This window comes from Strix uralensis, chromosome 28, assembly GCF_047716275.1.
Source record: "Strix uralensis isolate ZFMK-TIS-50842 chromosome 28, bStrUra1, whole genome shotgun sequence".
Lineage (NCBI taxonomy): Eukaryota > Metazoa > Chordata > Aves > Strigiformes > Strigidae > Strix > Strix uralensis.
Genome location: NC_133999.1, coordinates 6,268,308 through 6,294,100, shown reverse-complemented (window position 1 = coordinate 6,294,100; position 25,793 = coordinate 6,268,308). Strand labels below are relative to the sequence as shown.

General features: G+C 66.0%; 3 protein-coding genes across 5 annotated transcripts; 2 read left to right on the top strand and 1 right to left on the bottom strand.

The window, feature by feature from the left end:
* Positions 1–539: 539 nt before the first annotated feature.
* Positions 540–8,543, top strand: POLD2 (DNA polymerase delta 2, accessory subunit). Of its 2 annotated transcripts, none has more exons than XM_074852167.1 (11): positions 540–639; positions 1,399–1,662; positions 4,242–4,363; positions 5,808–5,931; positions 6,009–6,123; positions 6,361–6,559; positions 7,057–7,137; positions 7,524–7,681; positions 7,798–7,925; positions 8,023–8,124; positions 8,231–8,543. In XM_074852167.1, exons 2-11 carry the CDS (start codon positions 1,443–1,445, stop codon positions 8,386–8,388), a joined length of 1,407 nt encoding a protein of 468 aa, XP_074708268.1. In that variant the 5' UTR covers positions 540–639; positions 1,399–1,442; the 3' UTR covers positions 8,389–8,543. The 2 variants fall into 2 exon arrangements, with proteins under 2 accessions (XP_074708268.1, XP_074708269.1); XM_074852168.1 differs by lacking the exon at positions 540–639 and adding an exon at positions 683–781.
* AEBP1 (AE binding protein 1) lies at positions 8,533–16,584 on the bottom strand. The gene is made up of 21 exons (XM_074852165.1): positions 16,340–16,584; positions 15,817–16,221; positions 15,496–15,567; positions 14,795–14,866; positions 14,572–14,658; positions 14,255–14,353; positions 13,994–14,083; positions 13,374–13,451; positions 13,218–13,292; positions 13,020–13,129; positions 12,786–12,925; positions 12,598–12,682; positions 12,359–12,503; positions 12,164–12,252; positions 11,924–12,047; positions 10,756–10,952; positions 10,489–10,668; positions 10,075–10,417; positions 9,828–9,967; positions 9,644–9,743; positions 8,533–9,566 (listed from the first exon to the last, which is right to left on the bottom strand). Exons 1-21 carry the CDS (start codon positions 16,572–16,574, stop codon positions 9,010–9,012), a joined length of 3,423 nt encoding a protein of 1,140 aa, XP_074708266.1. The 5' UTR covers positions 16,575–16,584; the 3' UTR covers positions 8,533–9,009.
* A 3,317-nt stretch (positions 16,585–19,901) lies between these two features.
* On the top strand, positions 19,902–24,870 carry CAPG (capping actin protein, gelsolin like). Of its 2 annotated transcripts, none has more exons than XM_074852294.1 (10): positions 19,902–19,967; positions 20,887–20,939; positions 21,012–21,184; positions 21,264–21,418; positions 22,068–22,235; positions 22,847–22,996; positions 23,093–23,185; positions 23,534–23,666; positions 23,743–23,831; positions 23,924–24,870. In XM_074852294.1, the coding sequence occupies exons 2-10, from the start codon at positions 20,917–20,919 to the stop codon at positions 23,987–23,989; spliced, it is 1,050 nt and encodes a 349-aa protein (XP_074708395.1). In that variant the 5' UTR covers positions 19,902–19,967; positions 20,887–20,916; the 3' UTR covers positions 23,990–24,870. The 2 variants fall into 2 exon arrangements, with proteins under 2 accessions (XP_074708395.1, XP_074708396.1); XM_074852295.1 differs by having other exon boundaries at positions 19,932–19,997.
* Positions 24,871–25,793: the final 923 nt, after the last annotated feature.

Below are 25,793 nucleotides of genomic sequence, written 5' to 3'. Positions count from 1 at the left end.
CCTCCCTCACACCTCCGCCCCGCGGCAGGAAGGGGAGACGGGGGAGGGCTGGCTCGAGCCCCGGAGCCCCCCCAAAGATCCCCCCCCCGAGCCCCCGTGAGCCGCCGGCCGTGGGGGTGCTGCCGGTGGCCCGTTTCGGGGGGTGTGTGGGGACCCCACGAGGGGCGGCCCAGGAGCCCCCCAGAGGATGGGGTGGGGGGGTGGGGGGCCGCCCCGGGGTCCCCCCGTCCCCTCCTGGGCTCTGTGGAGCCCCGGGGGGCCCGTCCCGGTGTCCCCAGTCTCCCCACGAGCAATGTGGGGTCCCGGGGGCGCCCCCCGGCCCCTCCCGGGCCCAGTGTTCTCCCCGCGGGGGTCGCTCCCGGTGTCCGCCCCATCCCCTCCCGGGTTCTGTGGGCTCCCGGTGGGTCCCGGTCCCCGCCGTCCCTCCGCGGTTTCCTCCCCCGTTTCCACAGTAACGGCCTCGCGGCGCCGCCGCCGCCATCAGCGGTTGCCATGGCGACCCGCCGCCTTGACGTCACTTCCGCCCCACCACCCCGCCACTTCCGGGCTCGGCGGCGTTCGCGCCTTTTCCGCCCCCCCCCCCATGGCGGGTCCGTGGTGCCGGGCTGGCGGCCCCCCCGACCTCTGACCTCTGACCCCGTACGTGACCTGCGCCCGGGGGGGGCCGACAACGTGGGGGGGGGCACTGAGGGACCCTCCTGCCGGGGCCCGGGGGGCTGCTGTTGCCTTTTGGGGATCCCTGGCCCAGGGGGGCTTCCGGGGGGACCCTTTGGCCTTCTCGGTGGGTCCCGGGGGGACCCTCCTTTATGGGGGGGGGGTACTGGTGTCCCGAGGGGGGGCTGGGGGTGTCCCTGTAGGGACCTGCTGCCGGGGGGGGTCCTGGGCCAGGGTGTTTTGGGGGTGGGGGGGGGTCCTGGTGCTAGGAGATGTTTTGGGGGGTCCCGGTGCCCGGAGGGGGGTCTTTGTGCCAGGGGGTGTGTTTAGGGGGTGTCCTGGGGAGGGGCGGGGGGGGCTGGTGCCAGGGGGTGTCCAGAGCTCTGTGCAGGGCCCCTGGTGCCAGAGGGTGTTGGGGGGGGGGTCCCGGGGAGATCCAGTGGCCAAGGTGTATTCTGGGGGGGCCTTTGGGTGTCCTGGTGCCAGGGGGTGATTGGGGGGGGTGGGGGGGCTGGTCCTGGGCTTTTCCTGGCACCAACATGAGTTTTGGAGAGGGAAGGGAGGGGGAGTGCTGGGAGGGTGCAGTATTCGGGGGGGTCAGACCCCCTCGTTTGTGTTTTGGGGGGTGAGTGGGTCAGTTTGGGGGTGGGGGCTGCCTCCAGGGAGGGATTTGGGGTGACAGTGCCGGCCGGGGCGTGCCAGCCTTAATTTACAGGGACCCTTAATTTTCCCATTTGCTTTTAGAATCACCCCGCGTCCGGCCCCGCTGCTCCAGCCGGGCGCCCACCATGTTTTCGGAGCAGGCGGCCCCCACGGCGCAGGGTTTGCTGGCCCCCCCCTCCACCCAGGCCTCCACCTTCGCCCGGGTGCCGGTCTCAGGCTACGCCGACTGCTCGCAGCCCTTCCGCCTGGGCCAGCGCAGCTTCAGCCGCCAGTACGCCCACATCTACGCCGCGCGCCTCATCCAGATGCGGCCCCTCCTGGAGGAGCGGGCGCGACAGAAGTGGGGTGAGTCGGTTTGGGGAGTAACAGCCCCCCCCAACTTTTTGAGGAAGGATGGCAAAGCCACACGGTGCCCGCTGGAAGCTTTTCAGAGATTTTCCAGCGCGTGCTGGCCATCGGTTCCTAAGCTTACGCACACCTTAAGGGGTCAGATAACCCACAGGTGATTTTTGGGGGGTGACTTCTCTGCTGGACAGTGTCTGACCCAGCCAAGGAGCATCTGTTCAACATTTCAACATTCCTGAGGGAACTGGGGGGGTTTAGTCTGGAGAAGAGGAGGCTGAGGGGAGACCTCCTGGCCCTCTGCAACTCCCTGAAAGGAGGGTGCAGAGAGGGGGGAGGAGTCTCTTGAGCCAAGGAGCCAGCGGCAGGCCAAGAGGGAATGGCCTCAAGCTGCGCCAGGGCAGGGTCAGACTGGCTCTTAGGAAGGATTTCTTTGCAGAAGGGGTTGTTGGGCGTTGGAATGGGCTGCCCAGGGCAGGGGGGGAGTCCCCATCCCTGGAGGGGTTGAAGAGTCGGGTTGAGCCAGCGCTGAGGGATCTGGTGGAGTTGGGAACGGTCAGTGCTGGGTTAGCGGTTGAACTGGAGGAGCTTCAAGGTCCTTTCCAACCGAGATGATTCTGGGATTTCTAAAACCACCTTTAAACATCAGCTGTGCAGAAAAAAACCTTTTTTTCTTTTTGTGCTCACCAGGCCAGGCCAAAGCTTCCGCTCGCTGTCGGGAGCACGAGGTTTGTCAGGGTGAGGGGCTGGTGGGGGCCCTGACCAGGAAGCGGGGGCCGGGGGGGCTGTTTCCTGGCCCGGCGGGGCTGCGTTAGCGGTTAGCGGGTGGGATTCTCACACCAGAGAGTTTCCATCTGAAGGCGTAACGGCAGCGCTGGATGAAGCAACCGCCTCGCTGCTGCCAGAGCGTGGTGGCTGAGCTTTCTGGCAGGCCTCGGCGCAGCGTGTGGCTCCCCGGTTATCAGATTTCACCCTCTTGGGCCGGCCGAGCTTTCGGCTTTGCCCTTCTATGGAGGTTTTCGGGCTGGCCACTTGTTTTTCTTTCTCTCCTTGGCCCCGTGGGCTGCGCAGAGCTGAGGGGAAGCAAAGCCTGTGCCGGGCTGTGCTGGTTCCACGGCGGATGTCATTCCTTGGCCGGCCGCCCTGCACCATAACCCTGGATTTTGCCGACGGTGACGGGAACCAGTGGTTTTGTAAAGCTCCACTTCCCGGAGTCATGTGATGGGATGAGATTTCTGGGGGTTTGTCTCACAGCGAGAAGCGCCTGCAGGCAAACTCTGGAGAAAGCAGCCCCCCTTCCCCTAAACACACACATTTTGGGGTGTTAGAGCCAAGAATAAGAAACTAAAACTGGATTGTTTTTTCTGACTCCGAGTGTTTGCATTCCTGGGCCTGATGAACCTGTGTTTCCAGCTCCGCTGAGGCCGGGGTGCCTGTGATCGCAGTGGGGTGCTTTCCACCAGACAGGAGTCACGTTCAGCAGGCGCGTGATTAACAAAGGGAGAGTTTGAGGGGGGAAAACATCACCCCGCTGCCTGCAGCCAGAAGGGGCGACCTGACAGAGGCACGGCAGCGAGCTTTGGCGGTGTTGTTCTGGGAGAGGAGCCCAGCAGCTCTTGCAGCGCCAGCCCAGCCTGGCAGCCAGTGCTCCCCCCTCCAGGGCTTGAGGCTTGGGATGGATGGGCTTCACTGGTTCATTTAAGCAGGAGGAAATAAAAGTCCTACAGACACGTAAACGGTGGGGCTGAAGCATCTCTGGGCCCTCATGGGTGAGGTGAGAAGTCTTGGGCTCCGCTTGTGGTGAGGGAGATGGGGTTTTGGTGTCTGCAGATGAAGCACTGGGGCTGCGATGCTCTTTGCACCTCCCGAGGCACGTGTTGGTTGCCCTGGCCCGTATCCACTTGTGGATCCCCCATAAAGCCCAGAGGCCTGTTTGTGCCTTTCAGGCAGAGGAAACCCTGCTGCTCCCCAGCAGCTTGTTTTCATGCCGGGATCTTCCCAAATGCCCGGCTACGATGGGGGTCCTGGCTTCCAGCAGGGATCCTGGAGGGGGGATCTGGCCCTGGCAGAGGTCAGACTTGGGGGTGGTGAACAGTCTGCCATCTGAGTGGGATGTTTGGTTCATCTCCTGGATGGGGAGTGGGAACACCAACCCCTCGTGCCCAAGGGCAAGAGTACTGGCTCCGTGCCCAGGCAGGGGGGACAATCCTGGACCTGTGCACCCTCCCTTCGCAGGAAGAGCTGGACCTGTGGGCCCAGCAGGAGCTCTGCACGCTGTCCTGGGTGGTAGCTGGAAGCTGCGGGTCCCTCAGACCCCAGTGTGACCCAGCTTTCCCCCCCTCAACACAGAGGAAATGCCTGCAGGCAGCGCTGGCTCTCTGGTATGCTCTGTGGCCCCATCTGGCCTACACATGTGGATTCGGCTCCATGCCTCGAGGAAAAATGAGAGGCTTCGCAGCATTCCCCCCCACCTCTTGCTGGCCTCGATGTTCAGGCCCTTTGAGGCGGTCCTGGCCAGCCTTGAGCCTTGCTTGCCCCCGCAGCCATCCCCGAGGCTGGCCGAGCCCCGTTTCTCTCTGCAGGGGACGGCGTGGTGCTGAGGAAGCTCTGCGAGCTGCAGGCGGGTGAGAAGTGCTGCGTGGTGGGGACGCTCTTCAAGGCGATGCAGCTGCAGCCCTCCATCCTGCAGGAGATCAGCGAGGAGGTAACAACCAGGACATTCCCTCCTGGGGGGCCCCCCCCACCTCCTCCACACGGCTCTGGGGGATGTGCCAACACACATCAGGACCTCGGCCGGCTTCCCCATCGCTTCCCTCGTGCTGTGCAAATGGGAACTGCCAGGGCTTTGACCTGGGGAGCTGGTGGATAACCTCTGTGCCTACCCTGTCCCTAGACACCGTCACTCTTGGTGACACCCTCTGTGCCAGCGGGCATCACGTGTGCGCCCGCTTGCTGTTGCTTTTCCTGCCCTCGGAGGGTTTGGATCCGGCGGGGTTGGCACCCCCTTTCCTTGCTGCAGGGGAGGAGGATAAGGGGGGCAACCAGGGAAGTCCCACAGTCCCCGTGCGGTGCCGGGGGCCCATCTGCTCCCAGCTGGCTCCCGGGGAGCCCATTGGGAAGTTTGGAGCCTGCTCGTCACGGCATGAGGTTAGCACCGTGCCTGCCAGGCAGGGTTCAAAGGCAGCGGAGCGCTTGCCCGGGCGGTGATTGCAAACACGTTTCCCGAGGCGAGCCAGAGCGCCGTCTCCTGCCGCCTGGCTGAGCCGCTTCCTCCTTGGCTGGGGAGCCGCGTTGTGTTCGCTTCACCGCGGCGCTGCGGGGAAGCGTTAAGCGAAACCAGCTCGGCCGGGTGGCGAGCAGCTGGCGAGCAGCACCGAGAGCTGCCGGGGCCTCCAAAGTGCCACCTTCAAAGCACCAGTGGGGGCTTTGGCCAGGCTGGCGGTGGGGGCCCACGCTGGTGGCTGTTGTGAGTCACAGAATCAGAGTCATCTGGGTTGGAAAAGCCCTTGAAGCTCCTCCAGCCCCACCATGAACCTCACCCTGACCGTTCCCAACTCCACCAGATCCCTCAGCGCTGGCTCAACCCGACTCTTCAACCCCTCCAGGGATGGGGACTCCCCCCCTGCCCTGGGCAGCCCATTCCAACGCCCAACAGCCCCTTCTGCAAAGAAATCCTTCCTAAGAGCCAGTCTGACCCTGCCCTGGCGCAGCTTGAGGCCATTCCCTCTTGGCCTGCCGCTGGGTCCTTGGCTCAAGAGACTCCTCCCCCCTCTCTGCACCCTCCTTTCAGGGAGTTGTAGAGGGCCAGGAGGTCTCCCCTCAGCCTCCTCTTCTCCAGACTAAACCCCCCCAGTTCCCTCAGCCGCTCCCCATCAGACCTGTGCTCCAGACCCTGCACCAGCTCCGTTGCCCTTCTCTGGCCACGCTCGAGTCATTCAATGGCCTTTTTGGAGTGAGGGGCCCAAACTGAACCCACTCGTTGAGGGGCGGCCTCACCAGTGCCAAGTGATTGAACACTTGAGTGACTGAGTCATGTGCCCACACTGTGGTTTCCACAAGCGGGGTTTGGCTGGGGGGTGGGGAAAGGGCCCTTTGGGGCAGCTCAGCCTTGCTGAGGCCGTCACAGCCTGCTCTGTCCCCCCCCTCAGCACAACCTGGTGCCTCAGCCGCCCCTGCCCAAGTACATCCACCCCTCCGACGAGCTGATCCTGGAGGATGAGCTGCAGCGGATCAAGCTGGAAGGAGCCGTCGAGGTGCAGAGGCTGGTGACAGGTAAAGGACGATGGCTCCTTGGTGGGAACTGCCTCGCAGGCCCTGGCCGGGGGCTGACCGCCCGCCCTCTGCCCTAGGAACCATCTTTGCCGTGTACGGCTCCGAGCAGGACGACGGCAAGTTCCTGGTGGAGGATCACTGCTTCGCTGACCTGCCCCGGGCGCTGCCCTGGAAAGGGCCCAGCTCAGACCGGTGAGTCTCCGCAGTGCCAGGAGCGGGCCTGGCACTGCGCCCCCCACCATATCCCCAAGCCCTGGGGACCATTTTCCCCATGTCCCCGGTGCAGTAAGCGCCTCACGTCATGAGGGATCGCGGACGGGTGCTCGTGCCCCCCACCCCTGGCTCTCTGAAGCCCCTTGGTTGTCGCGGCACAGGCAGGGGTCGGTGCAGGCAGGGAGCACAGCATGCTGCCCAAACCTCTCTGCCCAGGTTTGTGCTGCTGGTGTCGGGGCTGGGGCTGGGCAGCGGGAGTGGCGAGTCCCTGCTGAGCACGCAGCTGCTGGTGGACGTGGTGACGGGGCAGCTGGGCGCCGAGGGCGAGCAGAGCTGCGCCGCGCAGATCTCCCGGGTCATCCTGGCGGGGAACCTGCTGAGCCAGAACACGCAGAGCCGGGACACCATCAACAAGGTACGGCGGGGTCTTCAGCCTTGACCTTTTAGTCTGGAGAAGAGGAGGCTGAGGGGAGACCTCCTGGCCCTCTGCAACTCCCTGAAAGGAGGGTGCAGAGAGGGGGGAGGAGTCTCTTGAGCCAAGGAGCCAGCGGCAGGCCAAGAGGGAATGGCCTCAAGCTGCGCCAGGGCAGGGTCAGACTGGCTCTTAGGAAGGATTTCTTTGCAGAAGGGGCTGTTGGGCGTTGGAATGGGCTGCCCAGGGCAGGGGGGGAGTCCCCATCCCTGGAGGGGTTGAAGAGTCGGGTTGAGCCAGCGCTGAGGGATCTGGTGGAGTTGGGAACGGTCAGGGTGAGGTTCATGGTGGGGCTGGAGGAGCTTCAAGGGCTTTTCCAACCCAGATGTCTCTGGGATTCTGTGACTGTACTTGCTGGGGCCTGGGCTGGCCTGGGGTGTCCCACAGAGAGATCAGAGGGGGCACAGGGTTGTTCCCTCACTGTCTACCTGCTGATCCAGGCAAAGTACTTGACCAAGAAGACGCAGGCTGCAAGCGTGGAGGCTGTAAAGATGCTGGATGAGATCCTGCTGCAGCTTTGCGTAAGTGTTTGGAGCGGGATAGGGTTGGCGGGGGAATTGGGTACCTTCTGGGGGAGGGAGCCTGGCTCCTGAACCAGGGAAGCAACGCTCTGCCAGCAGCCTGGGCGTGCGGGGTGGCAAACGCCCCTTCCCCGGCCCCCAGCTTCCCTCTGAGCAGCGCATATGGTGCCGTACGGGAAGGCAGCAGGCAGCTGCCCAGCTCCAGATCCTTCTCCCGGCATCTGGTCTCTGTGGGGAAGCCAAGCGGGGCTTCCTGCGGGGAAGTGGCAGGAGCCAAATCGGGGAGCGAGGCAGAGCCGGCTGTGAGCTCCGGCCGGGGCTTTGCTGTGAGCCCCTTGGAAGGGGGGTGGTGTGGCCGTCCCTGCTAATCCCCGCTCTGCCCACAGACCTCCGTGCCTGTGGATGTGATGCCCGGTGAGTTTGACCCCACCAACTACACGCTGCCCCAGCAGCCGCTGCATCACTGCATGCTGCCCCTCGCCAGCGCCTACTCCACGCTCCGCCTGGTCACCAACCCCTACCAGGCCGACGTGGACGGCGTCAGGTAAAAAAACCTCGTGTGCCACCAGCTCTGTGACAGCTGTTGGCGTGGGGGTGTGGGGCAAGCCACGGCAAGTACAGCCATCTGAATGTCTCCTCCTTTCCCCCAAAATGTTGTAGGTTTTTGGGGACGTCGGGGCAAAACGTCAGCGACATCTTTAAATACAGCAGCATGGACGACTACCTGGAGATCCTGGAGTGGACGCTGCTGGCGGGACACATCAGCCCCACAGCCCCGGACACCCTGGGTGAGGCGAGGGCTGGGTGGCCACCGAGGGCTGGGGGCCATTTGCCCTCTGAAGGGGTGCAGGTGTAGGTTCCCCTCCTAATTTCGTTCCCTCCCAGGCTGCTACCCCTTTTACAAATCGGACCCGTTCATCCTCACTGACTGCCCTCACGTCTACTTCTGTGGCAACGCTCCCCGCTTCCAGTCCAAGCTGATCCAAGGTGAGCCCCAGCCTGCAGCACCCCCCAATCCTCACTTGGGGCTGGGATCCCACGCCGGGGTGCCGGCCGGGGGCTCCACCCGCCTGACTCCCAGTTGTCTTTGCAGGGCAGGATGGGCAGCGGGTCCTGCTGGTGACGGTGCCGGCCTTCAGCGCCACACAGACCGCCTGCCTCGTCAACCTGCGCGACCTCAGCTGCCAGCCCATCAGCTTCTCTGGCTTTGGGGCCGAGGATGATGACGGGGACATGGAGGTCGGGCACTGACTGAGCAGGCAGGGCGCAGACTTGATAAACCCCCCTAGCCCCCTGGAGGGTCCTGGCACCCACCACCTTTGTGTAATTCCCGGTTGTCCTCCCGGGAGAGCTGGCATGGAGCTGCCAGGGGGCACGGGAGAGAAGAGATGCTCGTACCAATATAACTTGATTTATTTGTGTAACAAAAAACTGTGCAGAGGGGACAGGGGCTGCGCCTGCCTCCGTGCGGGCCCTGCCCTGGAGAGCGGGACCACCCCTGCTCACCCCGCTGTGCCGGGAGACGGGGACGGGGCGAGGGCTGGGTCCTGCTTCGCCCCCTCCCCTGCCAGGCAAGAACTGGCGCTGCCCAGCCCCGAGGGACGGGGCAGAACGTCCTTTCCTGCCTGGCTCTGGAGCCCGGCAAGGGGGACGCTCCGCGGCCGCCCGGCCTTCGGGGCGAGCATCGGTGTGGCGTGCCCTGCAGTCCTAGGAAGCAGCACGGGTGAGGAGCCGGAGCCCACCCGGAACGGGCTGCCCGGGGCTCAAAGAAAGATTTTTAGAAGCGGATGCCGGAGCCTGCGGCAGGTGAAACCAAACCGGCCGCGAGCGTCCGGCCTTGGCTCGAGGCAGGAGCGAGGGGACGAGCATCTCCTAGTCACCAAAGTTCACGGTGTAGGTCTCGGCCGTGGTGAAGGGCTGCGCCGTCCCCGTGCCCAGCTCCCAAGCCTCCGTCTCGGTCACCAGCTCGGTGACCACCTCCGTTTCGGTTTCGGTTTCCATCTCCCAGGTGCCGGCTGTGGGTGGCTCTTGGCTCCAGGGCGCGTAGGCAGTGCTGCTGAAGGGCGAGGGCAGGGCCGTGGTGGGCGGCGGGGCCGTGGGGCCGCTGGTGGCCGTGGTGGCGTTGAGACGCCGCAGCCTCATCTGCTGCCGCAGCCGCAGGCGGTGCCGCAGGCGCATCCGCAGGCGCAGGCGTTCGCGGGGCGTCATGGGGCGGCCGGGCACGATGCGGCGGATGGGCCGGTTCCCGTTCATGGCCATGATCTCCCGGATGCGTTTCCAGTTGGAACGCGACAGGACGAAGTTGCACTGGGTGGCCCCGATGTCGTAGAAGACGCTGCAGGTTTTGACGCTGGGGTTGTAGCCCTCAGCCCGAGCCGAGACGCGGTACTCGCCCGGGTTCAGGATGCGCCAGTAGTCCCCGCCGCTGGCTGTGGGCAGCGAGGGGTGTGAGGGAGGCGGGGGGGTGCTGCCAGCACCCTGCCCAGCACCCTCCCTTGCACCCTACCTGTCTTGATGTTGTGGTTGATGCCCCCCACAACGATGGTGGCGTTGGCGATGGGTTCTCCCTGCTGGTCCGTCACTAAGCCCTTGATGCCCCGATGGACCTACGCGAGGAAAGGGAGGAGGGAGCCGCATGGGGCGGGCGGGGGCAGCTGCCCGCTCCCTGCCCGGCGCGTCCCAGCACCAACCTGCTCCATGAAGGTGAGCAGTGACTCCTTGTTGTTCTCCCACTCCTGCTGCAGCTCACTCTCGTGGGGGAACTTGTCGCAGCCCAGGTAGATGGAGAGCTCCAGGCAGTTGGTGTGCAGGTAGCTGAAGTCATTCATGCCTGCAAGACAAACAACTGAGCGCCCACCCAGCCGCTCGCTCGCGCCGTCCCACCGAGGGAGCGTGGGGCAGGCAAGCCGACGCCGATACGGTGTGGCACCCACTTACTGCCAGCCCGTGGGTGCCACTTGGCCCCCTGCACGATGCCCATGGCGTTGGTCATGTCCTGCGTGTGGCAGCCCCCGCGGAAGGTCTCGGTCATGGTGAGGTGGGCCGAGGCGTAGGAGATGGCGAGCCAACGGAAAATGGCGTGGTCGGGCGTCTCCTGCAGCTCGGGGTTGTCGTCCTCGTAGTCATCCAGCGGGCGAGGGGCAGCCGCCGGCGTCTCGCTGACGGGCCGGGCTGTGTCGAAGGGGTAGGACACCAGCTTCTCCCCGCCCTGCAGGTTGGCTCCCAGCACGAAGGGGTTCTTGTCCATCCATGCCATCACGGCCTGCGTCTCCACCGCCACCTGCCAAGGCGGGCAGGGCAGCGTGAGGCACCGCCTCCCCCTCGCCGCCCCGCCGCCGGGCCATGGCTCACCGTGGCATCCTCGGCCAGATAGTGCTCCGGGATGGGGATGTGGTGGTTGGGGAACTTGTGGGGCACCAGTTTCCTCTCCTCGGCTGCCCACAGCGCCGAAGCCAAGTCAGGGAAGTTCTCAAAGAGGTCATAGCCCTCCTCCGTCCAGTGGCCCAGCGCCCAGTTGCCCAGCTCGGAGCCCTGCGGGCAGCCGTGGGGCAGCAGTGAGCCCGGGGGCTGCGTCCCCCCAGCCCTGCCCTCGCGTCCCCTGCCCCGCTGTCCCCTTACCGCCTCGCGGGCCAGCTCGTAGCCGTCGGGGTTGAGGGAGGGCACGAGGTGGATGCGGGTTTCGGTCACCAGGCTCCGCACCCGGGGGTTGCCGTCCTGGTACTCCTTGCACAGGAACTGCATCAGCAGGAGCAGCAGCTCCCGGCCCAGCACCTCGTTCCCGTGCAGCCCCGCCGTGTACCTGAACTCGGGCTCGCCTGCGGGCAGAGTACAGGCAGGATCATAGAATCCCAGAATCCTTCAGGCTGGAAAAGCCCCTCGGGATCATCGAGTCCAACCCTCAGCCCGACTCTACAAAGTTCTCCCCTACCCCACATCCCCCCACAGCTCATCCAAACGGCCCTTAAACACCCCCAGGGGTGGGGACTCCACCCCCTCCCTGGGCAGCCTATTCCACTCTCTGACCACTCTGGCGGGGAAACATTTTTCCTCCTGTCCAGTCTGACCCTCCCCTGTTGCAGTTTCAAGCCGTTCCCTCTTGTTCTGTCACTAATTCCCTGGGAGCAGAGACCAGCACCAACCTCTCCACAACGTCCTTTCAGGGAGCTGCAGAGAGTGATGAGGTCTCCCCTCCCCTTCTCCTCCTCACACTGAACAGCCCCAGCTCCTTCAGTCGCTCCTCACAGGATTTATTCTCCAGGCCCTTCCCCACCTCGTTGTCCTCCTCTGCCCTCGCTCCAGCCCCTCGAGATCTCTCTGGGATTGAGGTGCCCAAAACTGGACACAACCCTCCAGGTGTGGCCTCACCAGTGCAGAGCACAGGGGGACTGTCACCTCCCTGCTTCTGCTGGTCACACTAGTGCTGATACAAGCCAGGAGGCCGTTGGCTTTCTTGGCCACCTGGGCACACTGCTGGCTCATGGTCAGCTGTTTGTCCATGAGAACCCCCAGACCCGTCTCTCCCAGACAGCTCCAGCCACCCCTCCCCAAGCCTGTAGCCATGCAGGGGGTTGTTGTGGCCCAAGTGCAGGACCTGGCACTTGGCCTCGTTGAAGCTCATCCCGTTGACGTTGGCCACCGATCCAACCTATCCAGGTCTCTCTGTAGACCCTCCCTGTCCTCGTGCAGATCAACACGCCCGCTTCACTTGGTGTCATCTGTGTGCTGCCCGCACCCCTGCCTGCGCCAGGGGACCCCAGCCAGGTCCCCCCCACCTTCCCCTCCTCACCCGTCTCGTGCTCGCCCGGGTTGTCAGAGATCTCCATGGCGTAGATCTTCAGCCCCCGCGAGCTCTTGCCGATGTTGTAGATGCGGGTGATGGTGGGACATTCCTCGTTCACCACCTTCATCAGCTGCGGGGCGGGTGGGGGGGCAGGTGCTGGGGGGGCAGTGCTCGGGGTGGCCGAGCCCACCCCCCCCAGAGGATCCCACCCCCCCACGGAGGATCCCACCCCACGGAGCTGCTCACCTGCCTCATGTCCTTGTAGGTGTGGTGGCGGAAGTCCAGGTTGTCGGTGGAGGTCACCTCGTTCTGCTGGGCGTAGTAGCTGCTGACGGCTGCGGAGGGGACAGGGGACACGGTGGTGGGGGGCTGGAGAGATGCCACCACCCCCCCCCCATAACCACCACCCCCCTCCAGCTGCTGCTTTGAGGTGGCTCTTACTGGAGAGGGGGCAGCCGAGCACCTCAAGGCGCAGGCAGAGGCTGCCGTTCCACGTCTGGGGGTAGATGCGGATGTAACGGGCCACCATGGGCTCGGGGAACTCGGTCAGCACCGGCGTGTCCTTGTCCACGTTGCCATAAAACATCTGCCAGGGGGGACGAGATGCAGCTGGAGGGGGTGGGGGAGAGGGTCCCTATTGTCCCCGTCCCCCCCAACCAGCCTGCTTTGGGGTCCCCTACCATCTCCTCGTAGCCGTTGGTGTACATCACCCAGTTCTGGCTGTCGTTGCTGAAGCCCACGTAGAAGCTGGTGACAAAGTCCTCGCTGCGGGAGGAAGGGGACAGGTTGGGAAGGGGGATCCCCGAGCCGCTCCCCCACCCCATGTCCCCAGATCTGTCCCCCTCCCTCCTCGTCCCCGGCCCCGTACTGGATCTGGGAGTCGCGGCCCTGGGTGACGACGCCGGTGAACTTGGTGGTGCGGCGGGTGTCCACCTCGATCCAGTGCGCCCGGCTGTCGTCCTCGGCACACCAAGCTCCGTCAAAGAAATCGTCCTCGTTGGTGCCTGCCTGGGGTGGGGACAGCGACGGGGACGTTTTGTTTGGGGGGGGTGGGTTCTGGCAGCAGAGGGGGTTGGGGCGGGTTTGGGGGGGAGCCCCTCACCTGCATGTTGAGGCGCCCGCGCTGGGCGCCCAGCCCGTGGCGCAGCATGGAGGAGGCCAGGAGCTGGTCGTCCTCGATGCGGTGGGACTCCAGGCCGATGGGGGGACATCCTGGGGACAATGGAGGGGGGGGGAGTGATGGGCATCCCCCCCACCCAGCGGGGCGCCCACTTCCCCTCCTGGGAACGGGGACACTCACTTATCTTCTCCTCCGGGGGGGCCCATTCGTCCTCGTCCGGCTCCCACTTCTTCCCCCCTGGTTTTTTGGGTTTTCCTGGAAAAGGGGCACATGAAGGGGGGGCAGAGCCTGGGGGGCTGGGGACAAGGGGCTGCGGAGGGGGGGGCTGGCACCCACCTTTACGGTCCCGGCCCTTCTCCTCTGCCCACGGGTCCTCCTCCTCCTCCTTGCTGCTGCCACCTTTCTTGGGCTTCCCTGGGGTGGGAGACCAGCTGTTGGGGACGTGCCACCCACCCTGGGGACATGCCACCCACCCCAAGGACATACCACCCACTCTGGGGATGTGCCACCCACCCTGGGGACATGCCACCCACCCCAGGGACATGCCAGCCACCATAGGGATGTGCCACCCACCCTGGGGATGTGCCACCACCTCAGAGACATGCCACCCACCCTGGGGACATGTCACCCACCATGAGGATGTGGCACCCACCCAGGGACATACCACCCACCCCAGGGACATGCCACCCTCCCTAGGGATGTGCCACCCACCCTGGGGACATGCCACGCACGAGGATGTGCCACCAACCCAGGGATATACCACCCACCCTGGGGACATGCCACTTACCATGAGGACATGCCACCCACCCTGGGGATGTGTCACCCACCCCAGGGACATACCACCCACCCTAGGGATGTGTCACCCACCCCAGGGACATGCCACCCACCATGAGGATGTGCCACCCACCCCAGGGACGTGCCACCCCCCCAGCACCCAGCCCCTGCCCATCTCTCACAGGGTTTGAGTTTCTCCTCGTCCGTCTCCATCTCGTCGCCCTTGTCCGGGTGTTTCCTGGGCTTCGGGGGGGGGGGCAGCCCGTACACCACTGCGGGGTGCAAAGGGGGAGGGGGCCGGGACACCCCTTTAGGGCCGGGGGAGGGCGGGGGGGCGGTGCCACCACCCGGGGGGGAGATCGCTACCCGCAGGGCCAGGCAGAGCCCCACAGGGATGGGGGCCCTGGGGTGCCCCGGCCCCCCCACCCTGGCTCGTCACTCACGGTCATCGTAGTCGGGTCGCTCGAAGCCCTCCTCGTAGTCCCCTTCGGTCACCGGGACGGACGGGGGGGGCGGCGGGGGGGGCGGCTCCTCTGGCTTCGCTGGGGAGGGCGAAAAGGGCCGGGAGGGAATGGGGGGGGGGATGGGGGTACCCCCATATCCCTACGGGGTCCCCTGCACCCCTTACGCTGTCCCCGTGCCCACCCCAGCTCCAGGCTGCCCCAAAATGATGCTCCCCTGGGTCCCCAAGGCTGGGGACTGTCCCCCCCACCCCACCCCACCGCACACACCACCCCCCCCCCCCCGTCACCCCACTTACGTGGCTCCTCGGGCTGGGGCCAGACTCTCTCGGGTTTCTTCCTTCTGGGGGGTTTGCGGGGTTTCTGCTGCCGCCGGATGTACTCGACTGGGGACACAAAGAGGGGGTGGCCCTGACTTTGGGGGTGCAAGGTTGGTGGGGGGGGAGATGCCCCCTCCCTCCTTCCCTCCCTGCAGGCTGGGGGACCCCAGTGCTCCCCCCTGCCCGTGCCCCAGCACCGTACAGTCCTCGTAGTCCTCCCGCTCCAGCTGCTCGTTGTAGTCCAGCGTCGGTGGCTCCGGCTCCTCGGGGACCTCTGCGGGGAGGGGGCACGTGGGGAAGGGGCACAGGGGGTGGCCCCGGGGAGCAGGGAGGTGGCACTTGGGAATGGGGAGGTGGCACTGGGGTGCAGGGAAGTGGCATTGGGGCACAGGGAGGTGGCCCTAGCGTGCAAGGAGGTGGCACTGGAGTGCAGGGGGGTGGCACTGGGGTGCAGGGAGGTGACACTGGGACTCAGGGAGGTGGCACTGGGGCACCGGGAGGTGGCCCTAGGGTGCAGGGAGGTGGTACTGGGGTGCAGGGGGGTGGCATTGGGGCACAGGGAGCTGGTCCTGGGGCACAGGGGGGTGACACCACGGAGCAGGGAGGTGGCATTGAGGCACAGGGAGGTGGTCCTGGGGTGCAGGGAGGTGACACTGGGACTCAGGGAGGTGGCACTGGGGCACAGGGAGGTGGCCCTAGGGTGCAGGGGGGTGGCACCATGGAGCAGGGAGGTGGCCCTGGGGCACAGGGAGGTGGCACTGGGGTGCAGGGAGGTGGCACTGGAGTGCAGGGGGGTGGCACTTGGGAATAGGGAGGTGGCCCTGGGGTGCAGGGGGGTGGCACCATGGAGCAGGGATGTGGCCCTGGGGCACAGGGAGGTGGCCCTGGGGACAGGGCACTCACCAGGCTCGGGCTCGGGGTGCCAGTCCTCCCGGCCCAGCTCCCAGGGCTCGCTCGGTGGCTCCTCCAACTCCCCTGGGGACAGGGACACAGAGCGAGGGGCTGGCGATGTCCCATGGCCCCCCCAGCCCGGCACCCCCACCGTCCCCCCCCTTCCTCGGGGAGGAAGGCTGGTGGGGGCGGAGGGGGTGACCTCAGGGGGACAAAGCCCAGCCAGCCACCGGGTGCCACCGGGGCACCGAGTGGGACACGGGGTGACATCGTGGTGCACCGACCCCCCACCCCAACCCGGCTGGCGGCGAGATGGGGCCCCCCAAGACTCACCCCGGCCACCTCCATCCTCCTCCTCCTCGTAGGGCGAAGGCTGCTCCTGGAACCGGGGGGTCCCCGCCTCATCCTCGCCCCGCGGGGGCTGTGGGGTGGTGGGGGGCTGCGGGGGGGTGGTCGGTGGCTCCGGTGGCTTCTTGCCAGAGGGTTTCTTGGTGGCCTTGGGCGGCTTCTCCTTGGGCTTTTTGGAGCCTTTGGGGGGTTTTTCGGAGCCTTTCGGGGGCTTCTCCTTGGGCTTCTTGGGGGGCTTGTCCTTGCCCCTGTCCCTGTCCTTGTCCCTGTCCTTGTCCTTGTCCTTCTTGGAGCCCCGGGGTCTCTCCTTGGGCTTCTTGGTGGGTTTCGGAGGTTTTTCCTTCTTCCCTTTCTTGGGTTTCTCGGGCTCCGTCAACCGCCCCGGGGAGCCTGGGGAGGGGGGGGGGACGGGACGCGGGGTGAGGGGCGGCCCGGGCCGGGCTGGGGGGTCCCCCCGAACCTCCTGGGCACCCCCCGCCCCGTCCGGTGCCCGGTGCCGCTCGCTCACCGGTGGCGGTGGCCGTGGCGGTGCCCAGGTCGGTGCCGAAGCCGAGCTCGGTGCCGTCGCCGTCGCCATCCCCGTCGCCCTCGCCGGGCCCGAGGAAGCCCCGCAGAAACGCCTCGATCTCGGCGTCGGTGAGCGCGGGCGGCGCGGCGGGGCCCGGGGCGGCCCCGGGCGGCAGCAGCGGCAGCAGCGCGGCCGCCAGCAGGAGGCAGGAGCGGGGCGGCCCCGCCGGCACCATCGCCGCGACCGCCGCTACCGGCCCCGGCCCCGGAGAGCCCGGGCGGGCGCGGTGGGGGCGGGCGCAGGAGCCGGGGGCGGCACCGAGAGGCAGCGGCGCAGCGCGGGACCCGCTCGGCACCGGCTGAACGGGGCTGAACGGGACCGGGACCAGCACCGGCACCGAACGGGGCTGAATGGGACCGGACGGGACCGAACGGGGCTGAACGGGACTGAACGGGACTGAACGGGACCGAAGGGGACCGGGACCAGCACCGGCACTGCAGGGCACTGCACCAGCACTGGCACCAGCACTGCACAGGGACCGGCACTGCACTGGCACCAGCACTGGCACTGCACCATCAGGGCACCAGCACTGCACAAGACTGACACTGCACCAGCACTGCAGTGGCACTGCACAGGGACCTGCACTGCACTGGCACCGGCACTGCACAGCACTGCAGAGTGACCATCACTGCACCAGCACTGCACGGGGACCCGCACTGCACCAGCATGTGCACCAGCACTGCACAGGGATGAGCACTGGCACTGCATGGGACTGACACTGCACCAGCACTGCAGTGGCACTGCACAGGGACCCACACTGCATGGTGACCAGCACTGCACCAGCATGTGCACTGGCACTGCACCAGCACTGCACAGGGACCCGCACTGCACCAGCAGACGACTGGGATGGTGCCAGCACTGCAGGGCACCAGGAGTGCACAGGCCCTGCGCTGGCACTGGCACTGCACGGGCACCAACACTGGCAGCACGCGGGCAGCGTCCGTGCAGTGCACTGGCCCGGCACCGGCACTGCACGTGCAGACACCGCGCCCCTTCGCGCACCCCCCCCAGGCACGTGGTGCACCAGCACTGCGCGTGCACGAGGCCCAGGGTGCGGACGGGCCACGCTCACACACTGCAGCCTGGTACGGACACACGGACACTGCGTGTGCTCACACACACACACACACACACGCTGCGCACAAACGCCTCCGCCCTGCACACGCGCAGCACTGGACGTGCACACTGCACATGTGAGGGCACACCCGGCGTGTGGGAACCCGCCAGTGCTCAGAGCAGCACATGGACACGCTGCACACGCGACACACACTGCACACGGGTCCCTGCACATGTGACACACACTGCACACGCAACATGCACTGCACACAGCACACGCACTGCACATGCAACATGCACTGCACATGAGTCCCTGCACACGCGACACGCACTGCACACATGACCCTGCACATGCACTGCACATGGAACACTACACAAGTCCCTGCACACACGACACGCACTGCACACGTGACACGCACTGTGCACACACGCACACAAGGCCCTGCACACAGAACATGCCCTACACACGGAACACGCACTGCACACGCGACACACTGCACACAAGACCCTGCACACGCAACACACACTGCACATGGCACATGCACTGCACACGAGGCCCTGCACATGTGACACGCACTGTGCACACACGTGTACGAGGGCCTGCACATACATGTGACATGCACTACACACGGAACATGCACTGCACATGAGACCCTGCACATGTGACGTGCTGCACACGGAACACGCACTGCACACGAGTCCCTGCACACACAACACGCACTGCAGACGTGACACACACTGCACACGCGACACGCACTGTGCACACACACAGACAAGGCCCTGCACACGGAACATGCACTGCACACGGAACACGCACTGCACACGAGTCCCTGCACACGCAACACACACTGCAGACGTGACACACACTGCGCATGCGACATGCACGCGCACGGGTCCCTGCACACACGACACGCACTGCACATGAGCCCCTGCACACACAGCAACACGGCACACGCTACATGCACCGCACACGGAACTCGCACTGCACACGCGTGGGGATTCCCGTGACGCCGAACACGCTGCCCCAAGCAGACACCACACGTGGGACGCAGCACACGCCTGGCACACGTGTGACCTCCCTGACGCCCCCCACCCACCCAGCTCCCGGGGAAGCGGGGGGGGGGGGGCAGGATGGGGTGCGCAGCCCCACCCCAGGGTGCTGCCCGGGGTGCGGCGGGTGCCCCCCACCCGCCCCGGCCCCGCAGGCTCCCCAGGCCGCGCGGTGGCCGGTGGGGCCACGTGGCGGGCTCAGGCCGCCCGCACTCGTCACACGCGTGGCCCCCCCCGGCCGTGAGTCACTTCCCAGCAATGCTGCGGCTGGGGCCTGCTGGGGTGGGGGGGAGGCCCCGCCATGCGCCTCCCAGTGCCTCCCAGTGCAGCTCCCAGTGCCTCCCAGTGAGTCTCTGCTGCAGCCCCCACCCTCCACACATGCAGCCCCCAGTAGTGCCCCCCCACCTCCCCCCTGCCCCTTCCAACTCCGCTCCCAGTACAGCCTCCCCAACCCGTTACGGCCCCCCCAGTACAGCCCCCCAGTACAAACCCCTCCCAGCGCAGCCCCACCAGTGCAGGTCCCAGTATACCCCACCCACCCAGTACAGCCCCCCCTAGTCCCAGTACAGCCTCACCAGCACAGCTCAGTACACCCCCCCCAGTGCAGCCCCACCAGTACAGCTCCCAGTATACCCCCCCCAGTGCAGCCGCCTGTACAGACTACCCAGTACAATCCCCCACCCAGTATAGCCCCCTCCCAGTAAAACCCCCTCCCAGTATGACCCCACCACTACAGCTCCCAGTATACCGCTTCCAGTTCAGCCCCACCAGTACAGCTCTCCCAGTACAGTCCCCCAAACCCAGTACAGACACCCCTCCCCTTCCCAGTACAGCCCCCCCCAGCCCCGTCCCAGCCCCTGACAGGGCAGAGGTCTGTGACCCCCACCTCGGCGCAGGGGGGTGGCTCATGGGTGGCACTTGGGCCTCTGGGTGACACTGGGTCCCAGCAGGGTGGGGGGTCCCAAGAGGATGGGGCAGGGTCTCATCAGGGTGGGGGGGTCCCAACAGGGTGGGGTAGGGGGTGTTCCAGTGGGGGGGGGGGGGGGGGGGCCCAGGAGGGTGGGGATAGCAGTGGGGTTGGGGTCCCAGCAGGGTGGGGGGGGCCCAGGAGGGTGGGAGGGTTCCAGAAGTGGGGGGAGGTGTCCCAGCAAGGTGGGGGTCCCAGCGGGGGGGTGTCCAGGAGGGTGGGGGTCCCAGCAGTGGGGGGGTCCCAGCGGGGTGGGTGTTCCCAGCAGGGTGGGGGTCCCAGGGCTCGGTGCCCCCCATCCCCCCTCCCTAGTGTAAGGGGCCCCACTCCAGGCCATGTGCTCCCCCGGGGGGGGGCCCACGTGAGGCCAGGCCCCCCCCCCCGTGTCCCCACCCTTTCCTGCCCCTGAGTCACTGCCGCCGCCTTCCGGGTGTCTCACGGCGGTTGGGGCGTCCGTCCGTCTGTCCTGCCGCGGCCGAGCGAGGGGCTGTCAGGGTGTCTGTCTGTTCCTCGGGGTCTCCGTCTGTCCGTCAGGGTGTCTGTCTGTCCGTCTGTCCATCTGTCTGTCCAGCGGGGGGGGGGGGGGGGGCGTGTGGGGGGCTGCCTGTCAGGGTGTCTGTCCATCCGCGTGTCCTTCGAGGTGTCCATCTGTCCGTCATGGGACTATGTGCCTCTGGGGGTGGGCATCTGTCTGTCCTGGGGGCTTCCCACCCACGGGGGTGTCTGTCTGTCTGTCTGTCTGCCGCGGCGTCCGTCTGTCCTTCCAGGTGTCTACCTATATGCACCGGGGTGCCTGTCTGTCTGCGGGGGTGTCCATCTGTCCTTCCGAGTGTCCAGCTGGACGTCGGGGTGCATCTGGCCATGGGGGTGCCTGTCCGTTGGGATGTCTGTCTGTCTGCCTGGGTGGCCATTTATTGGGGTGTCCGTCTGTCCGTGGGGGTGTCCACCTATCCGTGGGGTGTCCTTCTGTATGTAGGGGTGTCCGTCTGTCCATTGAGGTGTCCATCTGTCCTTCTGGGTGTCCGTCTGTCCACTGAGGTGTCCATTTTCCTGTCGGGGCATCTGTCTGTCCTTCTGGATGTCCATCTGTCCTTCTGGGTGTCCATCTGTCCATTGGGGTGTCCATCTTCCTGTCGGGGTGTCCGTCTGTCCATCTGGATGTCCATCTGTCCTTCTGGGTGTCCGTCTGTCCATTGAGGTGTCCATTTTCCTGTTGCGGTGTCTGTCTGTCCTTCTGGATGTCTGTCTGTCCTTCTGGGTGTCCATCTGTCCATTGGGGCATCCATCTCCCTGTTGGGGTGTCCATCTGTCCTTCTGGGTGTCCACAGGGCACCCCTCTCCCTGTCGGGGTGTCCCTGACCTCCCAGCTCTCCACCCTTGTTCCGTCCATCTCATGGTGTCCCTCCATCCACAGCTCCACCCCCGTCACCGCCTCCCCAACGCCATGTACACCGCTCTCCCCAAAAGGTACCACCCCCACCCCCCCCCACCTCCCCCCCACCCCTCACCCCCCAGCTCACGCCGCCCCTCACCCCACAGCGGTTCCCCCTTCGGCCCCACCGCCGCCCTCCCGGGGCTGCACATCTGGCGGGTGGAGAAGCTGCGGCCGGTGGAGGTCCCCAAGGCGACGTGGGGCGTCTTCTTCTCGGGGGACGCTTACCTGGTGCTGCACAACGGGCCGGAGGAGCGAGCCCACCTCCACCTCTGGATGGGTGAGCCCCGGAGAGGGGGTGTGGGGGGTTTGGGGGGGTGGTGGTGGGACTGGGGGGTCAGCGCTGGCTGCCGCCGCAGGCCGGGATTCCTCGCGGGATGAGCAGGGCGCCTGCGCCCTCCTGGCCACCCAGCTGAACGCGCTGCTGGGCGAGCGCCCCGTCACCCACCGCGAGGTGCAGGGCAACGAGTCTGACGTCTTCATGGAGTATTTCCCCCGCGGCGTCACCTACCAGGTACGGGTGCTGGGCAGCCTGGATGGGTGCCCCCGGCACTCAGCGTCCCAGATGGGTGCTCAGCGTCACCGCTGAGCTCTCAGCACCCCACTTATTCCCCACTGAGTATGTGGGACCCCCTCTGGGTGCTGGGCATCTCCAGTAGGTGCTCAGACTCCCTGGTGGGTGCTCAGCCTCCCTGATGGGTGCTCAGCATCCTCGATGGGTGCTCAGCTTCCCTGGTGGGTGCTCAGCCTCCCTGATGGGTGCTCAGCATCCTCGATGGGTGCTCAGCTTCCCTGGTGGGTGCTCAGCATCCTCGATGGGTGCTCAGCTTCCCTGGTGGGTGTTCAGCCTCCCTGATGGGTGCTCAGCATCCTCGATGGGTGCTCAGCTTCCCTGGTGGGTGCTCAGCATCCTCGATGGGTGCTCAGCTTCCCTGGTGGGTGTTCAGCCTCCCTGATGGGTGCTCAGCATCCTCGATGGGTGCTGAGCATCCCAGATGGGTGCTGACCACCCTTGCTGGGTGCCCAACACCTCTACCACGTTCTCAGCATCTCCTCCAGGTGCTCAGTATCTCTGCTGAGTGCTTGGCCTCCCTGGTGGGTGCTCAGTATCCCCAGTGGGTGCTGGGCACCCCACTGAGCGCTCAGCACCCCTGTGCCGGCAGGAGGGTGGCGTAGACTCAGCGTTCAAGTCCACCCACCCCGGAGCCGGCACCGGCCCCGTGCGCAAACTCTACCAGGTGAAGGGCAAGAAGAACATCCGGGCGAGCGAGCGGGAGCCGAGCTGGGCCAGCTTCAACACCGGCGACTGCTTCATCCTCGACCTGGGCCAGGTGGGCGGGGGCGCTGGGTGGCCCTGTCCCCACTGTCCCTCTCCCTGTCCCCCAGAGCCTTCTCGCCTGGTGTGGGGCGAGGCCCAACGTGTCCTTTGGGGTGTCCATCTGTCCTCTGGGGGGGCCATCAGCTCATCGGGGTGTCCCTCTTCATCGGGGCGTCTGTCCATCCGTACGGGCTGTTTGTCCTTCTGGGTGTCCATCTGTTGGGGTGTCTGTCTGCTGGGATGTCTGTCTGTCCTTCTGAGCATCAGTCTGCTGGGTTGTCTGTCTGTCCTTCCAGTGTCCATCCACTTGGTCAGCTGTCCATCCATAGACGTGTCTGTCTGTCCTGTGTGTCTGTCTCTTGGGGTGTTCATCAATCAGTTGGGGGATCCCCCTGTCCATAGAGGTGTCTGTCTGTCCTTCTGCGGGTCTGTCTGTCCATTGGGGCAGCATTTGCCCATCTGGGTGTCTGTCTGTCCATCTGTTGGGGTGTCCCTTTGCCCGTCGGGGCATCTCCCTGGGCCAGCTTCAACCCCAGCGACTGCTTCATCCTCAGCCTGGGTGACGTGAGTTGGTGGCCACCATGGGGTGGCTTCTGTCACCGCTGTCCCTCTCCCTGTCCCCAGACCCTCTTCGTCTGGTGTGGGGCCAGGTGCAACGTGCTGGAGCGCAACAGGGCACAGGAACTGGCCGCGGCCATCCGGGACGGCGAGCGGGGCGGCAAGGCTGGCCTGGAGATTGTGGTGGATGGCGAGGAGCCACCTGAGATGCTCCAGGTGTGGCGGGGCCCTGATGTCCCCTCGGGGAGGAGAGGGGGACCCGAGTGTCCCTGGGGGTGGCTCTGTGACACCCCCTCTCTCTTCACCCGGCAGGTGCTGGGCCCCAAGCCGCCCTTGCAGGAGGGCAGCCCCGAGGAGGACGTCATGGCCGATCAGAGGAACGCGGGGGCAGCCGTGCTCTACAAGGCAAGGACACCTCAGGACACCACAGTGGCCCCAGGGCTGATGTCACCATGGTGGTCACGGGGCTGGGCATGGCTGGGGGACACCAGGGTGGTTCCAGGGTTGGGCATGGGGACACCATGGTGGCCCTAGGAAAGCCACATGGAGGTGGGCATGGCTGGGGACACTATGGTGGCCCTAGGAAAGCCACATGGAGGTGGGCATGGCTGGGGACACTATGGTGGCCCTCAGAGGAATATGGGGCTGGACATGGCCAGGGGACACTGTGGTGGCCTTAGGAAAGCCACATGGAGCTGGGCATGGCCAAGGGACCCCAGGGTGGCCCTGCAGTGATGTCCCGTCCATGGGCAGGTGTCGGACGCGACAGGGCGCATGGACCTGAGCCAGGTGGCCACGAGCAGCCCCTTCAGCCAGAGCCTGCTCTGCCCCGACGACTGCTTCGTGCTGGACAACGGCGCCGGCGGGAAGGTCTACGTCTGGAAAGGTGCCTGGGGACAGGGACGGGGGGAACACGGGGACAGGGGCCACCCCCAGTGTGACTCTGACGTCCCCGTTCGCAGGGCGCAAGGCCAACGAGCAGGAGCGCCAGGCGGCCCTGAAAGTGGCCGAGGAGGTCATCGCCCGCATGGGCCACTCGCCCCAGACACAGGTGGGTGCAGGCAGCGAGGGGTGCCTGGGGGCTGCCGTGGGTGACGTCACCCTGTCCCGGTCCCCGTCCCCTCCCTGTCCTTGTCCCGGCAGGTGGAAATCCTGCCCCAGGGCCGCGAGACGCCCCTCTTCAAGCAGTTCTTCGCCAGCTGGAAGTGAGGGAGCGGGTGCCAGCGCCTGGCCCAGGGCGTCACCGGGCTTGTGCCAGCTCTGCCAGCTCCCTGCCGACTCCTGCGCCCTGCTCAGCTGTCCCCGAGCCTGTGTCACCCCCACCCTGTGCCACCCCCGTGCCCACCTCATCCCCATCCCTGTGTCACCCCTGTGCCTTGGACCCCACCATGCCCATGTCATCCCCATCCCTTACAGGGAGCGGCTGAGGGAACTGGGGGGGTTTAGTCTGGAGAAGAGGAGGCTGAGGGGAGACCTCCTGGCCCTCTGCAACTCCCTGAAAGGAGGGTGCAGAGAGGGGGGAGGAGTCTCTTGAGCCAAGGACCCAGCGGCAGGCCAAGAGGGAATGGCCTCAAGCTGCGCCAGGGCAGGGTCAGACTGGCTCTTAGGAAGGACTTCTTTGCAGAAGGGGCTGTTGGGCGTTGGAATGGGCTGCCCAGGGCAGGGGGGGAGTCCCCATCCCTGGAGGGGTTGAAGAGTCGGGTTGAGCCAGTGCTGAGGGATCTGGTGGAGTTGGGAACGGTCAGTGGGAGGTTCATGGTGGGGCTGGAGGAGCTTCAAGGGCTTTTCCAACCCCGATGGTTCTGGGATTCTGTGTCCCCACACCAGTGCCGTCCCCATCCCCATCCCCACGCCACCTCCCTGCCTTTGCCCACCCCCTGCCCACGTCCTTCCCACCCCGGTGCCACCCCCAAGGCCGTGCCATGCCCACAATCACTGCGTGCCAGTGCCACCTCCCCACCCTCCCTGCTGCTGCGCCTCTGCCACCTCCACGCTGTCACCACCCTCCTGCTCACGCCATCACCACCCCCGTGCCCACGCGTCCCCCCCATCCCGTGCCCAGGCCCTGGTGAATAAAGGGACGGTGCCAAGCCCCGTGTCTCGCTGCTCTGGGTGCGGTGGCAGCCCTGGGGACGGGGAGGGGGGACGTGGGCAGGGCTGGGGACAGGAGGGGACGCAGACAGGGCAGGGCTGTGGCAGCACGGGGGCCGTGGCGGTGGCAGGAAGATGTCCCCAGCCCCCCCGGCATGGTGTCACCTCACACAGCATCCTGTGGGGCCACCTGTGCCACGAGTGCGCCAGGTCTCTGCCCCATGGGGTGATGCCCATGGCCCGATGATGTCCCCAGGGGCTGGCAGCACCCATGGGTGCCAAGGTGACCGGGGATTCCTTGTCCTTGCGTGAACATCTGACCCTGACACGGTTGGGAAAGGCGGGAGATGGCCTGTGGCACCCTGTGGCTGCCAGCCCTGGGTCCCCAGTGGCCCCACATCCCCGGTGTCCCCAAATCACCCACGTCCCCAGGTCCCTCCTGTCTCCAAATCCCGTGTCCCTGCATCCCCAGGGTCCCCTCGTCCCAGTGTCCCTGCAGCCTCCATGTCCACATGTCCCTGATGTCCCCACCCCCCTGCTATCGGGGGTCCCTGCACCCCAATGTCCTCAGTGTCCCCAAACCCACAGTGACCCCAAAAACACCCCTAAAGCCCCTCTACACCCCCAGGGCCATCCAGACCCCGGGACCCCCATCCCTGCCTGCTCCTTTCTGCCAGCCGCTGCCTCCAGCTGCTTTTCTCACCAAACCTCCCTCCCTCATTGGACTCAAATAATTAGCGCTGGGGCTAATTACTTATCCAATTATCCCTGCCTTCGCTCCCCTCTCTGGAGCACAAGCCTGGTCACGATGATCCGTTGTGAAACCATGCGAGTCCCACGCGCCGCTCGGCCTTATTAAAAGATTTCTCGTTAGTGCTGACATTAGGAACGCGTGAGCTCTGCCCCACCCCAAACCACCAGA

What these genes read in the sequence shown, in the direction of transcription:
- POLD2 (XM_074852167.1), top strand. Translation starts at nt 1,443, where the DNA reads ATGTTTTCGGAGCAGGCGGCCCCCACGGCGCAGGGTTTGCTGGCCCCC. An exon ending in GCGGGCGCGACAGAAGTGGG is followed by an intron (nt 1,663 to 4,241) that starts GTGAGTCGGTTT and finishes TTCTCTCTGCAG; the next exon opens with GGGACGGCGTGGTGCTGAGG. An exon ending in GCCGACGTGGACGGCGTCAG is followed by an intron (nt 7,682 to 7,797) that starts GTAAAAAAACCT and finishes AAAATGTTGTAG; the next exon opens with GTTTTTGGGGACGTCGGGGC.
- AEBP1 (XM_074852165.1), bottom strand. Translation starts at nt 16,574, where the DNA reads ATGGTGCCGGCGGGGCCGCCCCGCTCCTGCCTCCTGCTGGCGGCCGCG. An exon ending in GCCCCAGCCCGAGGAGCCAC is followed by an intron (nt 14,354 to 14,571) that starts GTAAGTGGGGTG and finishes CGCCCTCCCCAG; the next exon opens with CGAAGCCAGAGGAGCCGCCC. An exon ending in CCAACGGCTACGAGGAGATG is followed by an intron (nt 12,504 to 12,597) that starts GTAGGGGACCCC and finishes CCCCCCTGGCAG; the next exon opens with ATGTTTTATGGCAACGTGGA.
- CAPG (XM_074852294.1), top strand. Translation starts at nt 20,917, where the DNA reads ATGTACACCGCTCTCCCCAAAAG. An exon ending in AGCCACCTGAGATGCTCCAG is followed by an intron (nt 22,997 to 23,092) that starts GTGTGGCGGGGC and finishes TTCACCCGGCAG; the next exon opens with GTGCTGGGCCCCAAGCCGCC. An exon ending in GGGCAGCCGTGCTCTACAAG is followed by an intron (nt 23,186 to 23,533) that starts GCAAGGACACCT and finishes GTCCATGGGCAG; the next exon opens with GTGTCGGACGCGACAGGGCG.